The 19,208-nt window shown below is 42.6% G+C and overlaps 1 protein-coding gene across 2 annotated transcripts; it reads right to left on the reverse strand.

Moving 5' to 3' along the window:
* Window positions 1-1,097: 1,097 nt before the first annotated feature.
* ZFP91 (ZFP91 zinc finger protein, atypical E3 ubiquitin ligase) lies at window positions 1,098-14,466 on the reverse strand. Of its 2 annotated transcripts, none has more exons than XM_081170969.1 (11): window positions 14,040-14,466; window positions 12,881-12,906; window positions 9,867-10,082; window positions 9,064-9,100; window positions 8,288-8,374; window positions 7,848-7,976; window positions 5,925-5,972; window positions 4,947-5,025; window positions 4,540-4,654; window positions 2,127-2,226; window positions 1,098-1,683 (listed from the first exon to the last, which is right to left on the reverse strand). In XM_081170969.1, the coding sequence occupies exons 1-11, from the start codon at window positions 14,435-14,437 to the stop codon at window positions 1,173-1,175; spliced, it is 1,746 nt and encodes a 581-aa protein (XP_081027095.1). In that variant the 5' UTR covers window positions 14,438-14,466; the 3' UTR covers window positions 1,098-1,172. The 2 variants fall into 2 exon arrangements, with proteins under 2 accessions (XP_081027095.1, XP_081027094.1); XM_081170968.1 differs by having other exon boundaries at window positions 5,925-5,975; window positions 14,040-14,459.
* Between the last annotated feature and the right edge of the window lie 4,742 nt (window positions 14,467-19,208).

Here is a 19,208-nt window from a genome sequence, read left to right on the forward strand (position 1 = left end):
TCTATTCAGCAGTCTATATATAACACATCCTCAAAAACAGGCTTTTTCTTAATGGCATTATCTTACCAAAACTAGAGAAATGCAAAACTAATAATACAACCTACGTGAGCAAAGCGTTAGGAAAGCTGGGGGAGAGATTAATGGCAGGACAAAGCTTTGAAGTGGGTATTACTTCTTCACAAAGAAATCCTCCTCCTCCAAACAACAACACATGCTGAAATCTCCCTGTTCACTAGAAAGGGCACGAAGACCTATTCTGCTACACTAGCACTTTCTTCAAGCAGGGAGATGGACAATTCCTTAACATGGTTTGCTGAAGAGGCTGCTTCCATTTTATACCCCTTAAGAAGAATTGGTTTTGAAAGAAAATCCTCCCTAGACAGCAGCTAGGAGATCTTTTTTAAAAAAATAAAATAAATAAGGAATTTGTTATCACAACTTAAAAACAAGACACGTTCAAAGTGCAAATTTTCTTTTACCAGTCTAGCACCCATTCTTGTTGCCTCTCCTACACAGGGCTTTTGCAGCCAGAGCAACTGTAGAAAAGGATGGCACCCCTTATGAAAAAGTGAGCACCCGAGTGCCAGAATCCCCTTCTCTCTCCTTACTGAGGCAGAAGGAAGGATGAGAGAAAGGGGGAATATATGCTGTTTTACAGCTCATCCTGCTGAAGGGTCCTAAAGTGCCAAGCTATATTCCCAAGCCCTAGGAGAAGTAGGAGCCTGCAAAGGGTCAGAATTTAATAATGCATAGAAAAGGATGACGTGACTGGGAGGTGCAAAGTAGGGTTTTGAAAATGAGATAGTGATCCAGAATACAAACACCTTCAATCTTGCAACATTGGTCAAGAAGCAGGAAGTTTGCTTACTGTGGAAGGGCAGGGAGAGGGATAGGCTCTGGCTGCTTCCCTTCACTGCATTACAAGAATTCCTTGCTTTGTCAGTCTCTGTGTAAAGGCAACATTCCTCTCCAAGAAGGGAACTGCGAAAGAATGTGTAGTGATCCACTCTGGGAGGGAGGAGAGGTGGGGCAGAGGGGGAGCAGGCCCTTTAGTTATTTGACTAGTAATTTAAATGTTTTAGTTTCTCTATACTGAATAAGCTTTTCCCATTTATTTATTTTTTTAAATACAAGTTCAAGTTGTCCCAACACCCATGTGCTCCTTTTTCCTACTAAGGTCCTGTAGAATCAGAATCTTCAATTAGAACTTCAGTGGTCGCTCCAAGGATCTCGGTGTTCATGACCAGCCCTTCCGTACTCTCGCCACTAGCAGTGCCAACAAAGATCTTCCCGTCGGCCATCAGATTGACCCGATCACCCCCACTGCAATATGCCTTGGGCATCCCGTCAGGGTTCAGCAGTAGACATTCTCCAGGAGTGGTGTTTCCAAGGGGATCTGGAAGAAGGGGGAGGCCCTGGCCATCAGTGGGCGGGACAACCGACTCTGGATTGGTACCCAGGATCTCAGTGCTGGTGATGAGGGCGCCTGCATTGGCTGCCAGGGCTTCAGCAATAAGCACCTCTGGGTGACTCTTAGCCTTATGTGCTACAACGCTGTCTTTTTTCTCAAACTTCTTTCCACAGATATTGCATGAAAACTGGTAAAATGTATCTGCATCATGCTTTTTCATGTGCCAGTTCAATGAGGCCTTCTGTCGGCAGGTGAATCCACAGATCTCACATCTAAAGAAAAAAGTGGGGTGGGAAAAGAAATATGAAATAAGGCTGCAAGAATAAAGTATTGTAATTTACAACACAAGGGAAACCTAGCCTCAGTCATTGGCCAAATGAGTTGCTCCGCCTTACTCCTTCCTTGCCCTAGAGGTCCTTAGTAGACCTGTTCCCTGTTAGGCAAGTAGCTGAAAGGTGTCACCAGTGTGAGGGCAGAGAAAGTCTGTCTGAAGAATTATGGCACAATACAGATGTTATTTCTGCTGCTGATACTACAGGAATGTGATTCTTTATACAAATATTTTAGAGCACCTCTGGCCTATCAAGTTGGACAGAAGAATTTGAAATAAGTTAAGAAATAAGAGTGGAATACAGAAGGGTAGCCTAAGAAAGGCACCCAAAGATATAGCTGGTCTAATCCCTCATGACGCAGGATAAAACATGACATTACTTACTGTAATGGCTTCTCGCCTGTGTGGATCATTCGGTGAACTGCCAGATTGTGAGAACTCTTGAAAGCACGGGCACAGTATTCACAAATATAATCCCTTTGATCTGTAAAGCAGCACAGTATTCAATAATCAAGTCTTGTTCCTAATCAGATTCCTATTTGTACATCTGGAAAATACCTTACTGCTCCAATCATAATACTCATGTTTTAAAATGTTTTCCTTGTAAGAGTGCGGGGGACTGTTTAAAAGTAGCAGGGATATATTTCTCAGCTGAAAATACATTTGTATATCACTACCAAGCCATTCCTAGATGTTACTTTCATGCATTCCTACTTTTTCTTTTCCAAAAAGACTCCAATGAAGAGGGAAGGTATGGAAAACCTCCACACTAGACTTGCAAGGTACACAGGGAGGAATTCAGTGTCACACTCTTCTAGTTGCTCCATCAGTGCAAGCATTTCTGTTTGCCCAATGGACCAATCCCCGCCCCACCCCCATGCTGTTCTGGGAGCTCTTCTGAACCCAGTGTATTTAAGGGAGGAGTGGGAGGTGAAGCCCCACTGAACTAGTGGGAACCTTTGTGCTGGCTACTGTGCTGGATTAGTTGAATCCAGGCCAGACTATTTTTTTTCCTGGGCCAATCACAGGTAAATAGTATTTCTCTTTGAAGACTATTAAAGTTACACATTACCCAATTTAAGGTGCCTGTACGCCACAACTTCCATACAAATATATACAAGTGAATAAATGTGCATACTTGCACAAAGCCCTTTCGTAACTTCACCCATAACAGACACTGTCCTTGGAAGAAATAGTCTGGGTTAGATCAAAACACATGCAAGAACAAACAAGAGCCATAGGGAAGTAGCCAGAAATAGGAGGTAGGGCCAGATTTCTCTATAAGGACATAAAACAGCTTGATAGATACAATGTAAAATACTTAATTTGCATTTGAGTAACAGTTGCTTGTCATTTCTTTTTTATATATAAATAACTAGTATTTCACTTGTTTCCCCGTCTTCCTCACATCAGTTGGGGAACCTCCAGACCATGCTAAATCAGGCCGAATGAGGCCAGCCAATGTGGCCATCACAGCTCTTTGTGGCCAGCCATGGTCATCTATCATTCACCTGGCAAAGTTGGCAAATTTAAACAATGCAGAATACAAGCCCCACTGCCAAGGGAAAACAGGAAGCATGCAGCTTAGATTGTTCTCTCGATTGTTCCTTTGCAGCAGGGCTTCCATTTGCCACTGTTCAAACTGACTGCTGAATTCAAGCAGCACTGCTCTCTGGTGGGTTCAGAGCCTTCTGATCTTTTCAAAAGTGGTTCCCCACTCCTTCCCTACAGATCAGGTTCAGTGTGAGGAGAATACAACAAGAGAACCCAACTAACTTTAGGAGGTTGGACCTAGTATTTTGCCTACTGCTTTCTTCTGTACTAGTCATCGTCAACATTTTGAGTATATATGTGTAGCAGATGGTCTACTTTCTTATCTGAATACTGACATTTCAGTTTACTTTTTGTGAATGTCAGAATATATGTATCCAGACAAAATTTCTTCAGGATTGTTCAGATCTAAACACTGACACACTTGAAAAGTTTCAGGCACCAAAAATTAAATGGAGAGGGGGAGAAGTGTGCTCGTTGGAGAAAAGGTGGGCTATTAGTGTAATAATAAGTAAATAGTAAAAGCTTAATATTAACCTTTGCCAGAAGTGTGTTAAGAGTAATTGCAGCTCCTTTCATATGGAAAAGGATGTCAACATCCACTATACGGAAGAAACTGATGAACAAGCCACCAGGATTAGGTATACAGATTGACCTCCACCCCTCCCTATCAAGTTCATATTTTTGGGTTGGTTTGATGCTGGTTTGTGATAAAAACTTTGTGATCTAGCATAACCTGCAGGTGATTATTTTCAAAGCTAGTTTAAGCTGTGACCAAAAACCTAATGGGCATTTTAAGGCCCAAATACACAAAGAGAACTCCTCCACCTTTGCACTGAACGTTTTATTTCTGCATTTTATTAAACACTGAAATTGCTACAATTTCTATTTGTTGTGCACGTCACACCTGGATTGAGGTTTCACACACCTAAAAAGAAAAACTATTCATTTTCCTCCAGCAGCAGCTGGTGGAGCCGTGTTGCTTACCTAGCTTCCCAATGCAGAGGTTGCCACCAGGAACTGAGAGGCGGCATGGAGTGGGCAGTGTTGGGAGGAGCAGACTGGCTCTGTCACTGTGCCTGCACTGCACTGCTCTCTCCGCCCCCGCCCCCCGCCCCCATTAGCGGCAACAACCTTCACATTGGAAATCCAAGTAAACAACACCACACCACCCTGCTGGCCGCTACTGCTTTCGTCCTATATTCTTTAGCAAAGTGTGGCAATTTTGTTTTATAGCCTATATTACCTGTATGGTGTTTGGCATGCCGCAAAAGTTGCTTCTGGAGCCGAAATAGTCTCCCACAAGACGGATGAGGACATACATATTTTTTTTTCAGCAGATGCTGATATTTGATGTGATGCTGAAAACAAGCGAAACTTAGGTTCACAAATATTAAAAAAAGTAACAGAAGAAAGGTTCACTGGTAAAGTCAAGCCCAACATTTGTGACACTTTAGTACATGCATATAAAGGGCAATAATGCAACATTTATTTTCTTTATTAAGTTTACATCCTGCCTTTCCTTCTAAAGGATTTTCTACCAACTCATGGTAGTATGAGGGCTAAGGAAAACAGCACAGATTACACAGGCCTTGGAAATATTTATAACTAAAAATAAATACATGCAAACATATAGTAATAAATTATTCTCACCTGCAAATAGCGAGGATGTGCAAGAACTGTGCCACATCCTTCCATCTCACAACGTACGTATTGTATTGGGGGCTTTTTCCTAAGGAAAAAACAGGAGAGAAGATGGGGACAGAATGACATGGAGTACTATTACAAATGTAGACAATATACTTTTCTAATGAACACAGAGAGGTGGACTGCAAGGGGTGAGCAGTAAAAGAAGCCACATTAGTCTTTGGACATGGAAAATTCTTTGGAAAACCTCAATAAAAATGTTACTTAAAAAAAATGATTTTTCTAGAGTAATTGTGGTTTCTGAAATCCTTTGCAGAAAAACATCTGCACTGTTGTGTTCAACACAACTTCTGCACCCCCTTCCTTTAGGGCGTGACTCTTAGAGGGACAATTTATCACTGAAGTAGTCAGCCATCCCCAGAAGCAACTCTTTGGATCACAATGTATTTGGAAGTTAGAAATGTATACAAGCTGCGTCATTATCCTCTTAACAGGATGGTTTGCAGTTGGGACTACGCAGCTTCGTTTAGGTTTTCTTGCTTTTGTTTAACCATGAATATTATAAATGGTTCCATTAGAGTTACATAATAAACATTTCAAAACAACTCACTTTACAAAGTATGCAAGAACTGAGCAGGCAAATGAAATACAGTATAGAAAAAGCAGCACAGAATGGACCTGAATCAAGGATAAAAATTTAATCACTCCTGTAAACATACTGTATCAAATGGGATTAGGTTATTCAAAAAGAGACTAGGGTAAGCAAGCCTTTAAATAAGCCCACAGAAGGTACTAGTTTGTTCCCATGCAGACTGTAGAGAAGGGAAACCTGCTATGATACATAGAAGAGTCTTTCATTTTTTATATGCAAAACTAAATGCATGGGGAGGATCTGCCTCAGCAGAACTTTAGATAACCAATATCCAGTTAGCCAAGTTTATATTGTATCACTATATTAAGATAGAAAAAGTAAAAGAAGCTCACCTCCTTTTGGGAAGTCGTGGACTCTTGTCATCTTTTCTCCTCCTTCCTCTTCTAGAACAAGACCACAAGGACAAAAGCGAAAACAAAGAGAAAAAGAAAGCACATTTACTGATGTACATGCAAAGGGAACTATTCTTCAGATGGCAAGTTGATTAATGACAAAAATTTACCACTAAAATAAAACAAGTACAGAACAGAACAAGTAGCTTATTCACAATAAAATGTAACTTATTTACATATATTCCTGTTATCCGGCTGGCACAGAACTCATTCTAACACAACCAACCCCCAAGCAAGCAGATGTAAGGTAAAGGTAAAGGACCCCTGGACAGTTAAGTCCAGTCAAAGGCGACTGAGGTGGGGCACTCATCTTGCTTTTCAGGCCAAGGGAGCCGGTGTTCACCCACAGCTTTCTGGGGTCATGTGGCCAGCATAACTAAACCGCTGCTGGTGCACAGAGGACTGTGATGAGTGCCAGAGCACAAACACCTTTTACCTTCCTACAGCAGCAGTACCTATTTATCTATTTGCAGTGCTATGCTTTCAAACTGCTAGGTTTGCAGAAGCTGGGACAGAGCAACGGGAGCTCACCCCACAATGCAGATTTGAACTGCCAACCTTCCAATGGGCAGGCCCAAGAGGCTCAGTGGTCTTATCAACTCCTCCCTTCTAGTCTTGAGGTATATGTGTGCAGGCAAAGTAAAGTAAAATCTTTGCAATGGGGTTTTGTGAAAAGTACACTGCTGCCTTCTACTTCAAAAGCAGAGGGAAGAGATATAATTCCTCCCTCCTTCTCCTCTGTGAAGGGAAGAAGAGGTAGTCTCTCTCTCACAAGATTATTGTTATTTATTGAACTTATTAGTTTTTTATTTACTTACAAAAACTCAGTGACTTATAACAATAAATACAGATGGGCTTTTACAGAAAATGCAAGCAATATCCGTGCCACTGTTGCTGTTTCTTTGAACACTCCCGTGGGAAGGGTGAGAAATCCCTGATCATTACCTCTACAAAGGTTCTCGAAGAGAAGAGTGAGGTGTCTTTCCCTTCCCACTAAGCCCTAGCATGCAGCCCTCAATTTGACCAAGAGCATCTATTTAGGAGGGAAACAATTAGCCAACTCCAGGACCATCATTTGCCCCTACCCTCAGTACCACCAATACAGCAAGGATGTTAGAAGAGCACAATGCTTTCATACACCTTAAAATTCTGAAATTTAATTTGTGTACACAACACAACTGCAGGATCTAGTACTCCTTCCCCTCAAAAAGAGAAATGCTGCAAGTTTCTACATCTTATCTAGTAAACAAAGACCCAAAACCATGAGTGCAGGTAATCTCCTATAAATGACCAGATATAATAATAATAATAATAATAATAATAATAATAATAATAATTTATTATTTATACCCCAGCCACTCTGGGCGGCTTCCATAGAAACCAAAAATACACTAAAATATCACACGTTAAAAACTGGTTCTTCAAAAACAAATGAATCTAATGTGCTTGTACAATGAAACACTCCCCATCCTAAATCTGTTCTGGATTTCCTCCTCAACCCTCCAGAGAATATTTGGGGTGAGGGTGCAGGAAGAAGAAGGAGAGAGAAGTGAAGTTCCATTGGGTGAATGAAAGTTGTTCTGCTTATGCAATGACTTTGTTAGATTCAACTCAATAACTTATTTGTGCTCAGTGTAATGCCATGCAAAGTCAGCAGATAACTTCGATGTTGGTAGACTAGCAGAAAGTAATGAACCAGACATTCTTCTTGGCTTTAAAAATCTGCACAACCACTCAACTGTAGACTTCATAGCATGGGTGATATAGAAATAAATATTCCAGATCCAGTACAAAGCACATACGTGGCCTTTAATTTTGATCACATTACATGGCTTGTACACAAAGCCACAGAATTTTACTCACTTCCTAGGTGGTTCCTCATCTTCTCGGAACTCACTTTCTTCTTTGACTTCCACCTCCACTTTAATCTCTTTCTGTTTCTCTTTTTCTTCTTTTCCCTTCCCTGTTTTTTTCTTCTGCTTTGGAGCTTCCCTGCAGAAACAGACATCACATATTCTCTACTTCAGGAAACCTTTCATCTGCAGTTTGGCAACAACCTGAATCTTTTAGACAATTCTTCAACATGGATTTTGAGGCACTTCCAAGTTTTCATGTTTGCTATCCCTGTAATTAGTAAACATGCCTTGGTCTCTGCCAATTTTTAAAGAGTCCAGTTGCTCACAAAAGTGGAAACTTAATATTTAAGTGTGTGTTTCTAACTATGGGTCTGAACTGGCAGCTATTCTATTAGCCCATCAGATTAACAACATAAAATTCCTTTTTGCTTGGAAAATGGAACACACCTGTCTAAATGTGGTTTATAGGTTTCATCTCTGGGATCATCTTTGAAAGGAACCTCTTCTTCACTGATAAGCATTTCTTCTTCATCACTGTTGATGCAGTGAAGAGGAGAAAAGAAAGTGAAAGGATGAACAGAATTTTTATATCAACATATTCCTGAACACAGAAGAGAACAGTATAAACTTCATACACTTTTTCTGGGCCTTACAATATTATGCACAGAGTACACACTAGACAAAAGGCACTTTTTCTGGAACATGCAAAAGAGACAGCAAGCTATCTGTTCACTTGCTAGGAGCCTGCATCAGCAATAGTTCAAATAATCCAATAACAGGAATCATATTGCAGGGTAGTGGGAATGCATTATCTAAATCATTCTCTCTGTTTGTAACAATCTCTTTAGATATATCTTCTATTTTCCTATCAATTTCAATGGTTAAAAACTTAGCCCTCATCAGTTCTAAAACTGGCTGAGCATTTATTTATATGGTAGACAGTTAATCCCCAGTGCTTCAAACCTCCAACCCCGGCTACTGGCAATATTTCTATCGGGTAACATATTAGGGCCACAGATTAGCTTTCCCTAACTTTAGGTCATCATCTAAGCAAGTCAGCCTCTGAATTAATTCAAGACACCAGACATCTGTTATATTTGTATAATCCAAGCATCTTTGAGCGATATTTTAGCCTGACAGCACCCTGTTTGAATCAGTTTCTTATGCACAAACCAATATTCTAAATACACTAATTATGGAAGAACACGGCAATCAAAACTTACCTGATTCCAGCTGGAGATGAATGCTCTTCTGTGACCTCTAAAAGTTAGAAACAAAAGCATATTTTTATCTTAATAAGTATGGGCAGTAATCATCAGCATCTGAGAACTTATATGTACAGTGGTACCTCAGGTTAAGTACTTAATTCGTTCCAGAGGTCCGTTCTTAACCTGAAACTGTTCTTAACCCGAAGCACCACTTTAGCTAATGGGGCCTCCTGCTGCCGCCGCACCGCCGGAGCCAGATTTCTGTTCTTATCCTGAAGCAAAGTTCTTAACTTGAAGCACTATTTCTGGGTTAGTGGAGTCTGTAACCTGAAGCGTATGTAACCTGGTACCACTGTATATATCACTGTAGTGCTGCATCAAAATGATGCAACATGTCAAATATCCGTATCATGGTTACGTATGGAGATACTGTTTCCAATTTTGCACAAAAAGGACAGTACATAATATGTAAGAAAATTACAACCCAAGCCACGCAGGCATCAATAGTAATGAAATGTGTTGTGTGAAATGCTTATAGCTTGCATTTTAACAATTAAGCTATATTTGCACCTGGTCTGTGTTGCACGTGACTACATGGGCAAAAACTATTTTTAGTAACTGTCAACTTTAAGGCACAATACTAATTTGTGGCTTTCAAATCCTATAAATTTTATGCTTTACAATAAGGTTGGGGAACTTCAAATGCAGTCTTCCAAGCCTCTCCATCTGGTGCTTAGGACTCTCTTCACATCATACCCTAGGCCACACTCCTTACTGGTCCTGCTTTGCATTTTTCAAGGACTGAAAGCAGCACATACCGAATTCTAACTGGTCTGTGTTTGGTTCTGATTTGCAGATGAGCTGCAAAGACCCAGTCTTGGATCTAGAGCTCCGTGAATTATCTGTATCACACTGACGAACAGCAGCTGCTGCCCTGTTGCTACGCCAGCCCCGACTGGGCCTGGCTATACCGACTGGGGTTCCAGCAGCAAGAATATTTGAGACTTCTTCCTCTTCTGTCTCTTCTTTGGGATCTGTGATATAAATATCAGATGGTGATTATTATTTATTAGTTGCTTTACTCATGGAAATGATGCAAAGGGACTTACACAACAGAAATAATATAACCAATTACAATAAACATGATCAATAAAAACCTTTAAAACCCCCAAATTTTACAAATAAAAGATACAAGCAGCGACCATTTTGCGTGTGTCCAACTGATGTATGACCACTGACAATCACACCATTTTTGGCCCTGGAATAAGCAGGGAGGGCTGACGCCCAACCGCTGACACATGCAATAACCTGGTATGCAACTGCCACACAAATGAGGAGTTGCCTGTATTACAGATCTTGCCTCACTTATTTTAAATATAGATGTATTTTAAAGGCTTCCAAGGGCAAAAAGCCCAGGTAAAAAGGGAAGTTTTCCCCCTGTGCCTAAAAATATAGATGGCACCAGGCAAGACTCGTGGGTGAGAGCAGCATAGGCAAACCTGGCCCTCCAGCTGTTTTGGGACTACAACTCCCACCATCCCTAGCTAACAGGACCAGTGGTCAGGGATGATGGGAGCTGTAGTCCCAAAACATCTGGAGGGCCGAGTTTGCCTATGCCTGGGTGAGAGCATTCCACAAGCAGGAAATCACCACGTGAAAAGGCCTGCTCTCCTGTTACAATCCTACAGACTTCCCAGGGCCCACAGAGAAGGGCCTCAAATGATGTACTCAGAGACCAGGTCAGTTTATCTGAATCAAGAATAAAAACAACAACACCACCTTTGCTTTTAGAATCATATAGCTGGAATGGAACAAAAAGCAATGCATTCTCCAGACCACAAAGAATCACAAGCTGGGAGGTGCAGCGCTAGAGAAGGGCACTCTTAGAGTAAATAGCTCAAGAGAAGTTGCAGAACATTTATGTAAACTTTGTTTATAAATATTGCTTTTGTTGTGATACTACCCACCCTGTGAAATGGTCTCCCTTCAATATTGAGTCAGCACCAATAGTAAATATGAACCTGTTCACCTGGGCCTTTGATATGTTAGACCAGTTTTACTTTCTCTTAGATATAGATATAATTTTTATACTCTAAAGGTGGTCAATGTGCTTGATTTTAATGGACTGACCTACGTTGTACACTACTTTGGCAACTTCTATAAGTAAATAGGCAATGCTCTTTATAATAGGCTGCTCTGTGCAATCACTTTTACACAAAACAAATAACCTCTTCTTATACATTCTTTCTTTCAATGATTGCTTTTGATACTGTTCATTGCACCTATTCCGGATCAAATGCATTTCTTAAAAATAGTTGACCAAAAATGGACACATTTTTCCAAGATAACTATCAACACTTGTCTGAAGCTACCAATAACTCTATACACTGTCTAAAAATGTTTGCTCTAACAATCCCAATACTTCTTACCTTCCACAACCTAACCTATGAATCTGTGTGAACAATTAGAGAATAAATCAATAAATGCTGACATGCAGGACACTTGCTGTGCGATTATCTAATGTAAGGCAATTTAAATCTGACTATAGGAAAGCTCCAGCGCGGTAAGGAGAAAGACACCTGCACACAAAGCTCTCCAATAGGAAACAATTTTTCCTACCCTGCAATATTTTGCTCTCTGGGTAAACTCTTAATTTTTTACATTTAAAGAAGGAGAAAAATAAGATTGGGCTTTTAAGAAGAAACAAGACTGCTAATTCAGTGGACAGGGATTTCTCACTGGTACAAACAGCAGCAAATGAGTCTTTACAAAGGACCCAAAACCTTCTGAAAGAAAAAACTACTACAGAGTAGTTGAGTCTTTGACAGAGGGTCCTCAGCAAGTTGAAAGAGAGTTTATATGTCTATGTCTAATGACATTTATTTGGCAGAAACAGCTCCTTCAAGGTCCAAGAAAAGGCTGATCAACCCCTCTCACCCCTCATAATCTTAGCTAGCAGAAAAGAGAAAATAGGACCTGCAACTCATATTAGAAGACACAGGATGCGGTTACCATACCCTGCTTCAGACATGCCAGTTTCAAATAATTAAATAATGTACTATTTGATTATTAATGAAATGTAGCTATCCTGGAAGTAGGTCTCCCACATTTTAATTAATTATATTAACAGGAAACCCAAGAGGAAATATATACTAAAGATATCTAAATAGAGACGTTTCCTTTAAACATGTCAGCTACAGATAGAAAGACAGTAAAACTGTTGGATGGCAAAAATTAAAAAGGGGTTTGAAGTAATTAAAGGTGTAAAGCAGGCAAATGAATGATCGGTATCAGTTTTAACTGAAGGTGCATCAGACATAGCCACACCTGATCCACCATCCATTGACAAGATATATGACCAATGTATATACGTACACATGACCAATAAAAGAAGCGATCACATTAAAATTTAAGTTATAATTGCAAAAAAGTGACAAGACAGCACATCCACATGGGACTCTTCTAGCCTGTGAATTTGACAGTACTGTAGTTTAGGACAGACTGAAGTACTGCAGACAATGTGAAATCAACTCATGGAATTCATTTACATGAGATGTTTTGATAACCATTAGAATTAAGATCATTTTTAAAAAGGTTTAGTCAAGTTCAGAAAAGAATCTATCAACCAACTGTTATTACCCATAATAGCTAAAAATAAAACAATGGACCGAAGCAATACATCTTCGTGATTCTACAGTTGGTAACAAACAATTTCTACTATTCATGTGAACCTCTCAAGGATATCCAGATGTTTACAAGTTGGGAATGGACTGCCAGGCTAAATACAATTGAGGAGAGTAATTGTATTATATGTGATACATTCAAATCTTACCTTTCACCACAGTTTTATCCAGGCATCTGAAACGAAATGAAATACATGGTGAATTTCTGCTGAAACCACTAACACAACAGCATGAAAAGTAAGATTTATTCTAAGCATTATATCTGCTTCAACAAAATATATGTTCCTTCTCAGGAAGTTTCATCATTAAGGATGATTGTAGGGGTTAAAGCATTGCACTAGGAACTAGGAAATACATGTTCAAACACTATCTTTTAGTCTAGCCAACTTCATAGGACTGTTGTGAGGAGAAGGTTGGGAGAGAAAGCATCACATACATTGCTTTGAGCTCCTTAGAGAGGAGATAACCTTTTGTAACTAAGGAAAAGGTACATAGCTGTGCTCACAAGTGCTAATACTATATGTTTAGGAAAAATTCCAGGAAATTATTTTTTGCCACAAATGTTGAGAAATGTCCTAAATGTCAGTCTTGGTTTTCCAGTTCTCTCACACAACCACTTCATTCAAGTGCTAAGCTATTGGATTTATTTTATTACAGTTCTTCATTATTTTCAGGGCCAAGTCCTCAGAAAGCAACATATACTTTCTCCCAACACTTTTCCCCACCAAAAAAAGAGGGAGGGGGAAACTGGACAATGCTTTAAAAAGTACTGAGTGTAAGCCAGATTTCTTCAGCAAGGACCACACAACGCCACCCCACTTCAGGGCCCCCACCCCTGGAAGCATTTATTACCACTAACTAGCCACTTCTCCTATGAAGTTAAGCTGACCCTGTATAGAAACTGGCCCTACAACAGTTAGGGGCGTGTGTCTTAATCCCCAATTAGTAATGTAACCGTCCCTAATTAACATGAACACGCACAGATGATGTGTGCTTCCCAGTGCAGACTAGCACTGCCTGAAATAATTCTGGGGATATTTACCTAGAAGAAAGCCGACTTGAACTCTGTGGGGCTGACTTCAGAGTAAACATGCTCAGGATTACACAGCGCATGAAGCATTCTCGCATGGGGTCGTTGCCATAACGCAAAGAGGCGCTCAAAGTGAGGCAACGCGGCCAAGTTCCTGAATGTACGTTTTCTCAATGCCATTGGCGGCAAAGTGGGGATGCGACAGGGAAGGGCGCGGGGTGGGGGGGAGAGAGAAGCAACCCCTTTCTCTTTCACCAGCGAGCAGCGCCAATACTCACGCGGCGCGCGGGCTCTCCTTCCTGCCGGCAGCTCCAGGCGGAGCGGCGGTTGGTTGCGGCTCAGCCTCGGAGCCGGGCACCGACGGCGTCTCGGGCCCCTGGTTCTGCCGGGCGCCAGGGCTACTGCGGCGCCGGCGGGGATATTCGGCCTTCCTTCGGCGTGAGGCGGCAGCGGCGGCGGCAGCAGCAGCAGCAGCGGCGGCCGCCCGTCCCCGGTCTCGGCCTCCTCGGAGCACCCGACTGCCGCCGGACTCCTCCCCCTGTCCAGCAGCGGCTGCGGGAGTGGGCGGGGGACGCCGGCGGCCGCTGGGAGGCGGAGCGCTCGCTTCTTCGCTCTCTCGTGGCTCCTGCTGCGGCTCTTCCTCCTGGGTCTCCGCCTGCTCGGGCGCCCCCGGCATCAGAGCAGCTGGCGGCGGCGGCGGCTCAAAGGGCGGCCCAAGCGGCGGCGGCGGCAGCGGCTGCCCCTCCTGCTCGTGACAGCAGCGCCAAGCGCTCCCCCCGCCTCTGTACAGAGGGCCCCCGCCCTCCCGCGCCGAGCGAGGCCAATCAAGAGCGAGTTCGGAGTTCAGGCCGGACGCAAGGTCTCCCCCCTCGCTCTGCGCCAGCCAGTCAGAAGGGAAGGTGCCGGACACACCCCACCCACCGCTCTTCCGACTCCACCAATCGGCGTCGCCAAGGCCGGCTGGCTCAGGACGCTCCAATCAACGGGCGAGCTTCGTCGGGGGCGCGCGCGCGCTGTCGGAATCCTGACCGTGGCGCGCGCGTCGTAGAGCGGAGCCGTTTAACAGTTATCTCTCGCGCGCCAAATGTCCTTCGTTACCCTGAGGAAGGGGCATCGTTGCGGAGGCTTCGCGCGCGCTCACTCTCTCTCTCTCGTGCTGCCGCTCTCTCAGTGCCGCGCAGTGACGCTGTTCCCGCGAAGCCCTCAGTCCTGCCGTTGTCGCCCCCTCCCCCCCGTCCGCTCCGCAGTTTGGGCCGGTCTGGTATCCCACAGCCTCTTGTTTTGACGAACGAAACGAAAAGAGATTCGGTACCTTCCGAAAACCTGTTTCCCTGAGCTTCACGCCGTCCGCGTTTCTCGGAGCTTCACGTTCGGGAAGGATTTAAAAGGAAAAAAAAACATTGTAGCTTCTCCTTTAAGAAAAAAAAAGCACCGTCGTGTGGCGGGTGAAAGTCGGTGACAAAATGGCGTCCAATGAGGAGAGGCGGGACTTGCGGAGTACGCGCGCATTTCCGCTCTCGAGGCTAGAACTGCGCAGCTGCCGGCCGAGCCGGCATTATGGGAATTGTAGTTTATAGTATATACATAGTTACGCGTACAAGCCGAGGAAGAGTGAGTCCCATTGGCCACAGCAGGATTTACTCCTAGTAGACATGCATAGAGCTGGGCTGTATGTCTGAAATCCCACATCATCTTACCTAGGGAGCAGGACCCAGTACATTTAATGGAACCTATTTCTAAATAAGGTTGCACTGGAAAGCATTATAAGCCAGAATGCATTCTTCTCTTGGGATAATTCATTGACCACTCCCAAACGACCAACATGCATATCTGCACCTAGAAGAAGTGCATTCCTCTGTCAAACAGCTCTTCCTGATGTTTAGTTGGAATCTGCTTTCTTGCAACTTATTGTAACATTGAATTTACAAAACACTTTGTAACTTTTAATTGTAAACCAAATTAAACTCTTAGTCTGAATACCTATTTCGGAGTTTTCTGCCTGCCTCCTTCATTTTCATATTTTGTAACAGCCTTAACACACATCCAATCCAGAGTTCAGTTCAGTAACAAAAGTAAGCAGAGCCCCCTCAGTTGAGCAAAAAGAACAATAATTTTATTGCAAAGCATTATGATGCTGTTAGGACTAAACTCTGACCTAGAGGCTGTCATTGTGAAAGAACACAGTCTCATGCTTGAGTTGTATACATGATGGTGCAACTGTTCCCAAGATATATTTAAAAAACCTTTGTATCACTTTCCATATATGCATGCAATTTTAAAATAATCTCTTGCTACACATTGTGTATGTGTGAGAGTGTACTGTTAAGGAACCAGCCAAGTGGCATTAAAATTGGGTTAGAGAGGAGAGAAGAAGCTGAGACTAGTTTAAAGCCAGGTTAGGAAAACTCTCTACAGGCTATGGCCTTCAGGTATACACCTTGGGCTGCTTTAACTTCTGTATGGTACGAAAGACAAGACAGCACACCAAACATGGTTAGATATTATATAAAATGTTACATATTAATTATAAGATACTTTTTGCTAAATGTAATCATATTTTCAAAATGTTACAGAGGAGAAGTCATGGCAGTCTGTAACAGCAACAAAGTTATTAGGGTGGAATTAAACATTGCACTGAGGCGATCCTTTTGTCAGCACAAGCATTTCTGCTTCTCAGATCTCCCTCCACCTGCCTCCCAAGTTGTTCTGGGATTTCACCTGACTCCCCAGGGCTGAGTTGGAGGGGTGCAGGAAAAGGAGGGGGGGTGAAACCCTCTTGCGCTAGCACAACTATTTGGTTGAATTCGGCCCTAAGTCTTTAAGGTACAACCTGAATTGTTTTTTAAATGTTGACAGAATTGAAGGATTATACTTGTGTTGAGTAATATGCAGTTCTTTTTCTGGGGGGGACGCAGGAGGATGCATACCCCTAAACGTTCTGTGAATCTTTGTACTTGTGTCCATTTACTGTATTTATTTTTCCCGATTTGAACTATAAAATGGTGATTTTCTTGAGTACAAATGAGAGTATCCCTAAACATTTTTAAGGGGGGGAAAAGCACTGGTAATATGTATATTTACAGACAACAATTCTATTCAGAAAAATACTTGGTTTGAACAGATACTTCCAGGGCTATATGTAAATTAGCATACAATTCCATCAGGAAAGGTTCTTGAGGTGTCCCTAATTTCTAGGATTTCCAGGGACATCCCTGCTTTAGAGAATCCACCCTGGTTTTTTATTAGATCCCAGAATGTCTCGCTTTTCCTTAGGATGTCTCTGTTTTCATTGGAGAAATATTGGAGGCTATGAAATTATCCAACCCTTGAACTGTCTGAAAGCAATCCTGTATAAGGAAGAGGTTTTTTAATATTTAATGTTTTATTATGTTTTTATATTTGTTGGAAGCTGTCCAGAGTGGCTGGGGCAACCCAGTAAGATGTGTGGGGTATACATAGTAAAATTATCATTATGGAATGGGACGTCCCTATTTTCATTGGAGAAATGTTGGAGGGTATGTCAGGATTTATACAGGAGCATTCCCCTCTCCCCACATGTTTTTTTCTCTCCTGTGGTGTATCTCTGACACCTAGTGATCAGTTCAAGTAATGCAGGTTGTTTTGTCCACTCAGCGCCTAAAAGCTGAAAGATACTGGTATGCTTACATACCAAGGGTGTTTCCAGATGGGAGTTCATTGTAGAATCAGTTCTGCTTATGCATGACCTTTTTTTCTCCCCCAGCATCCACTTTATGCCACCATCATAACACCAGATCTTCCTTTTTCTTTTCCCCCCCCATTTATTCTGGGTTTCCCCTCATCACTGAAAAGCCAATAAGTAAAAATAACCAATTGTGCACCTGCAGTCGCTGCTGTTAGCACATTACCTTCAGTGGGCTGTTTGTCACATGTGTGGTGACATTTCATTGGGAGCCAGTGTGGTGTAGTGGTTAAGAGCAGTAGTCTCGTAATCTGGTGAACCGGGTTCGCATCTCTGCTCCTCCACATACAGCTGCTGGGTGACCTTGGGCAGGTCACACTTCTCTGAAGTCTCTCAGCCTCACTCACCTCACAGAGTGTTTGTTGTGGGGGAGGAAGGGAAAGAATGTTAGCCGCTTTGAGACTCCTTAGAGTAGTGATAAAGCGGGATATCAAACCCAAACTCCTCCTCCTCCTCCTCCTCCTCCTCCTCCTACTACTACTTTCAGTCCCACACACATTTTATACTTTTATGAACTTACAGAGGCTTGCGGAGGCATTTCTGCCAATCTATTCTCTGGCCAACCAGGTCTCTGCAGCACTCAGCTAGTCCTAATCAAAAGGTGAAGCTATGGCAAAGAGATTCCTTACATGTGTCTCTGGGCAGAAAAAACACACACATGTGAAATTTGAGTATCAGGATTGCCAGTGTTTCAGCCCCTGTTGTGAAGGTTCCCCCTCCTGTTGTTATGAGAAGCAGCTCCAGCTTCTGTATAGGACAAGGTAGAAGAAGAGCAAACCTCCTTGCCTGCTGAGGATGCTTGGAAATGTTTCCTTGAAGGCCACACCTCCAAACAGCTCAAAGCACATTTTTGTATGTATGAGGAGGGTATGGTTGTTATTTTGAGCATTTTGTTTTTGAACTAATAAATACCGTATTGGCCCAAATATAAGCTGCACCTGAATATAAGTCACACCTTTAAAATTTGGGGGGTGGGGTGGGGGGAGAGAGAAAAAGACAATACCCGAATATAAGCTGCTCCCTTAAAATTCTGCAGGCACTCCCACCTGCAACTGGCAAGTGTAGAAGAAAATCCTACAGGTACTGGAGAGGACCCCCAAGTGGGTTAAACACCCATTTGTAGCACTGTAAATGCAAATAAAAAAATCAATACTGCACTGTAAAATATGGGGAAAGCAATGAATGACATTAGAATTAATTGCACAACAGTCTCAAGCTTGCAAATCAGCAATAAAACATTTTTTTGTTCCATTTTACCACTTCAGCAGTGATATTGTAAAAGCCATTTTTTGTAAGGTAGCAAATTTAAGCCTCATTTTAACTTTTCATGGTCGGAATTTGGAAAGAAAAGTACAACTTATATTCGGGCTAGTACAGTATTTATTCTTCCTTAAGTGTACAGGCAACACACCATTTACAAGTGCTCTGTTCACGTGCAACCAGGGGCGGAGGAAGGGGGGGTGCAAGGGGTGCGGTTCGCCTCGGGTGTCACCACTGAGGGGGGTGACAAAATGCTGAGCAGCACTCACTGCGGGGCCTGCAGCGCACCCAAGCCATGCGTCTCTCCTGGGAGAGACATGGTGGCTTGTGGAGGGGCCACTAGGGGCGCATCGGAAGATGGCTGACAATAACATCTCTCCGACCCACAGGAGGTAATTAGGAGGTTGTGATGGGAGTAAATAGCCTCCCTACCCCCCCCCAAGATGGGGGGGGCTGCCCTTGCCTG

Source organism: Podarcis bocagei (genome assembly GCF_964188305.1).
Source record: "Podarcis bocagei genome assembly, chromosome: 1".
NCBI classification, from domain to species: domain Eukaryota; kingdom Metazoa; phylum Chordata; class Lepidosauria; order Squamata; family Lacertidae; genus Podarcis; species Podarcis bocagei.

Bases quoted from the DNA above. Each gene is read 5' to 3' on its own strand.
- ZFP91 (XM_081170968.1), bottom strand. From the start codon at position 14,437: ATGCCGGGGGCGCCCGAGCAGGCGGAGACCCAGGAGGAAGAGCCGCAG. The intron at 8,375-9,063 runs GTAAGTTTTGAT...CTGCATCAACAG, and splicing joins TCATCTCCAGCTGGAATCAG to TGATGAAGAAGAAATGCTTA. The intron at 5,976-7,847 runs GTGAGTAAAATT...GTCTTGTTCTAG, and splicing joins GATGAGGAACCACCTAGGAA to AAGAGGAAGGAGGAGAAAAG.